The 4243-nt window shown below is 25.7% G+C and overlaps 1 protein-coding gene across 1 annotated transcript; it reads left to right on the plus strand.

Annotated features, from left to right (window-relative positions):
- Positions 1-597: 597 nt before the first annotated feature.
- BDCG_16057 (uncharacterized protein) lies at positions 598-828 on the plus strand (the record flags this gene model as incomplete). Its single annotated transcript, XM_045425331.1, has 1 exon — positions 598-828. One exon carries the CDS (start codon positions 598-600, stop codon positions 826-828), a length of 231 nt encoding a protein of 76 aa, XP_045279014.1.
- Positions 829-4243: the final 3415 nt, after the last annotated feature.

Consider the following 4243-nt stretch of genomic DNA (forward strand, 5'->3'; position numbering starts at 1 on the left):
TATTTCTAGTCATCTCTTCTATTTTCATCTCTTTTTAATACTTATTAAAATTAATTATATTATTTCTCTTCAAATATTCTGCAGTTCTGCGAATTATCAAGGCATGTGAGCACTGTCACAGATTGAAGAGAGAGAAGAAAAAGACATTTAAGTAAGAGAAGATAGATTATAAGACATGTTATAATACCTTGAAGAGACTCTGTAAGAAAGTAGAATAATAATAATTTTAAGTAACACTTCTGATAGATTTAGACTGAACTAAGTATAGAAATAATACAGATGACATCATCTGTAAGAGATTGAAGAAGAAGACAGTGAAGAGTCTTATACAGTAGTAGTGAAATCAGAAGAAGTTCTGAGAATAATTTAAGTTCAAGATAAAGAGAGAGAGAGAGAAGAAGAGTATTACTATAAATAAGTAGCAGTAGAAGAAGATTGAGAGAGTGTTGAAGTAAGAAATAAAGAAGTCAAAACTGATAAGTTTTTTATTTATTAAGAGATAATGATTTTTGATAATACTTCTGTTCTCTAATTGATTAGCAGAAGCTGGCAGAGAAGGAGAAAATTAAGATCTTATTCAGGTCTCAAATACACTTCATGATTCAGAATATTGAGAAGACAGCTCTGCTCTCTGAGCATGTCAATCTGCTTACTGCTAAGATGAAACCTGAGACAGCAGATCAGAAAATACGGGATTTTGAGGCACAGATTAATCTGACTGAAGAGAAGCAGCAGAAACTCTTCTCTGAGAAGACAGTGAAGAGAGATTTTGAGATAATTATTATCTCAGATAAGAAGAAGAAGAAGAAGAAGAAGAATGAGAAGTGAATTGTGAAGAATAATAAGAAGAATAAGAAAGAGAAGAAGTAGATTTTTTTCTTTTTATATTAGTTAGTTATAAGTTTAAGTTTTTAATTATTAATAATTAAAATTGATTTTGAGTTTTCAAAAATTATTGTACAAGTTGTAATCAAGTCAGAAATGATATATATATAGACTGACTATGTGACTGTGTCTGAGATCAGAATCAGATTTTTTAATAGTTTCATTATTAATTCAACTGATTTCATTACACAGTTTTAACATTAGATAGTAGTTTCATACTGTCTCAGTGAGACTTACTGTCTACTCTTATCACATTTTTCAAATGAGATCATGATTTCCACTTCTCAATTTAAATTATTTTTATTGCTTTAAATGACTTTAAATCTCATTTGAGTATTATCAAAAAGCATTACTTTTTAAAAAATTAAAAATAGTTTAAAAAAAACCTTAAAATGTCTAAAAATAGTAACTTTATACCAAGAATGAAACTAAATGAAATTAAATGAAATCACTTTCTCATTTTTTTCAAGTCATGATTTCATTTTAAGATCTGATATATAGTCACTTTACATGTTTTTTTGATAGCCAGTCTCAGCGGGATTCACGCCAAGAAATGTATGAGATCAGATTAAATGAGATCAAATGTGAAATTCATAGTCCCGGCGGCCAGTCTATATATATATATATATATATTTAACTATCATGATTCACAAATCACTATAATGTATAAGTATCAACATTTTTTCAATATTAATATTCATAATATTAATATATTTTTAATAATATCATCTGATAATACAATTTAGTAATACTCTCTTTCACAATATTAATATATTTCAAGAAATATGATAGAGATTAATCAAGATTATTTATTTACTTTTATACATTAATGATATTCAATCTGAGTTAGACTGATCATGTGACCGTGTCTGAGACCAGGACCAGAATTTTTGATAGTTTCATTGTCAATTCAACAGATCTCATTACACGGTTCTAACATTAGATAGTAGTCTCATACTGTCTCAGTGGAACTTACTGTCTACTCTTGTCACATTTTTCAAATGAGATCATGATTTCCACTTCTCAATTTAAATTATTTTTATTGCTTTAAATGGCTTTAAATCTCATTTAAGTGTTACCAAAAAGCGTTACTTTTTAAAAAATTAAAAATAGTCTAAAAAAAACCTTAAAATGTCTAAAAATAGTAACTTTATGCCAAGAATGAGACTAAATGGAACCAAATGAGATCACTTTCTCATTTGTTTCAAGTCATGGTTTCATTTTGAGATCTGATATATAGTCACTTTGCATGTTTATTTAATGATTAGTCCCAGCGGGATTCACGCCAAGAAATGTATGAGATCAGATCAAATGAGACCAAACGTGAAATTCATGATCCCGGCGGCCAGTCTAATCTGAGTTAGTACTAAAATTATAACTAAGCTAAGAAACAAGATTATTTTCTCTTATATTAATTCTTCTTACACATATCAGTGATTAGTTATTGAAAATAAATTATTATCTTTCTTAAATTATTATTATATCTTCTGAATTCACTTCTTTCACTTCTTTTACTTCTATTGAAGATTTATAAACTCTTTAAGAAATCACTGTGAATCACAAAGTCTATATTATTTACAATTCAATACAGAATGCTCTCTTTCAATTATAATGAATAATTACTTCATTCTTCACATCTGATTTCAGGTCATGAAATTTATGAAAAACTTAATATAAATATCAAGATGAACTATGAAATAATTAATAATAGATTGTATTATAGATTACTGAAGAGTTATCTCTCTACTACAATTACTATAACTTTATTCAGAAATATTCATTATAAACTGATTATAACTCTGAAGAAATTTTCTAACATCTGAAGTTATCAGAATGTAGATAATAAAAGAAAAATAATTAGAAAATTACTACTGAGCTGATAAGTTACTCTATCAGATAATGATTTTTAATAACACTAACTTTCTAATTTGAAGAAAATCATGTGAAAATAATTATATATCAGTACTCTGATTTTATAACTCTCATCTAATAACTTCTGTAAATAATTACTTTATATGTATATATCTCTGAATCTTTCTCTTTAATTAATTGAAAACTCTGAATTTCAAACACTTCTTTAAATGCTTAATTCAAATCTTTATATTCTATATTAATTCTGTCTTCAGTTCAATCTCAAGATACACTACAAAGTTAATATATAATATCTAGAATCAGAGTTGAAGAATCATTGAAGAGTATCTCTCACAGTAAATATATGAACTAGTATAAGTAATCTTACATTTATAAGAGTTATATATTATTACATTGATGAGAACTGAACTTATTAAGAGATATGAATTGAATTTGAATCATTAATCAGTAGTCATACTGAGAATTATATAATAGAGATATTAATAACTGTGATTAAAAATAACTATTGAGATATTAGTCTCAGTCTTCTTACAATTATAACTGATAATACTGTGAATAACTACACTATGATAAAGAGCTTGAAGTAAAAATTGACTTTGCATTTCTGAAATGATAAACAAGGTCATATTTTCTGTATTACTTATATAATTTAACTTGTAATATAAACACTGATAAAGAATCTTAATATCAAGATAAAGAATAATGAGATGACTGATTCTTGAGATAAGAATGAGATAAAAGTGATTACTCAAGTAACTTTTACATTCACTTTGTAAAAGATAATATTTTTTAATACTACTTTTTAATATTACTTTTTAATAATGCTTTTTAATAATATTACTGTTAATTTTAAATAGATTAACTAATAATTTAAATATCACAGATTTGAAACATTGCTAATATGATTTGTATCTTCTCTAAATAATAACAATAATTTCATGATATTTAATAAATAAATAAATCAGTCACATCACTGAATATAATACAGAATATTAGAATATAATGAAGTTCAATATATAAGATAACTGTTCAGACTCTTCAATTATATCAGATGATTAATTATTGAGTATAATACTCTGATCAGAAAAAGATTCAGATATTGAAACTTTCTGATATAAAGTGAACTCAGTTGAAATATATGATTGATTTACTGTTTCAGTTTTATAAGATAATAAAGATAGTCTCAATCACTTATATATTAATACTGCAGTCAGTCTGATAAATATATAACAGTTTATTTACTTATCTTAAGAAGCAGTTGAATCACTCAAAAAGAAATTCAGTCTGAGATAATACTATAGCACAGGCTATTATTACTGTAAGAAATAAACTAATATATTATTACAGTAAAACTGAACAATCTTTTACAGAGTACTATACTGTAGCAGCTCTACTAGATTTCTTCTATTAAGTTAATATCTACACTTCTCAAGATTAAACAGAGAGAATGAGACTCATATATTAAATTAGTCTGAGACTACTACAA

Source organism: Blastomyces dermatitidis (genome assembly GCF_000003525.1).
Source record: "Blastomyces dermatitidis ER-3 genomic scaffold supercont1.1, whole genome shotgun sequence".
In the NCBI taxonomy this organism is placed as follows: domain Eukaryota; kingdom Fungi; phylum Ascomycota; class Eurotiomycetes; order Onygenales; family Ajellomycetaceae; genus Blastomyces; species Blastomyces dermatitidis.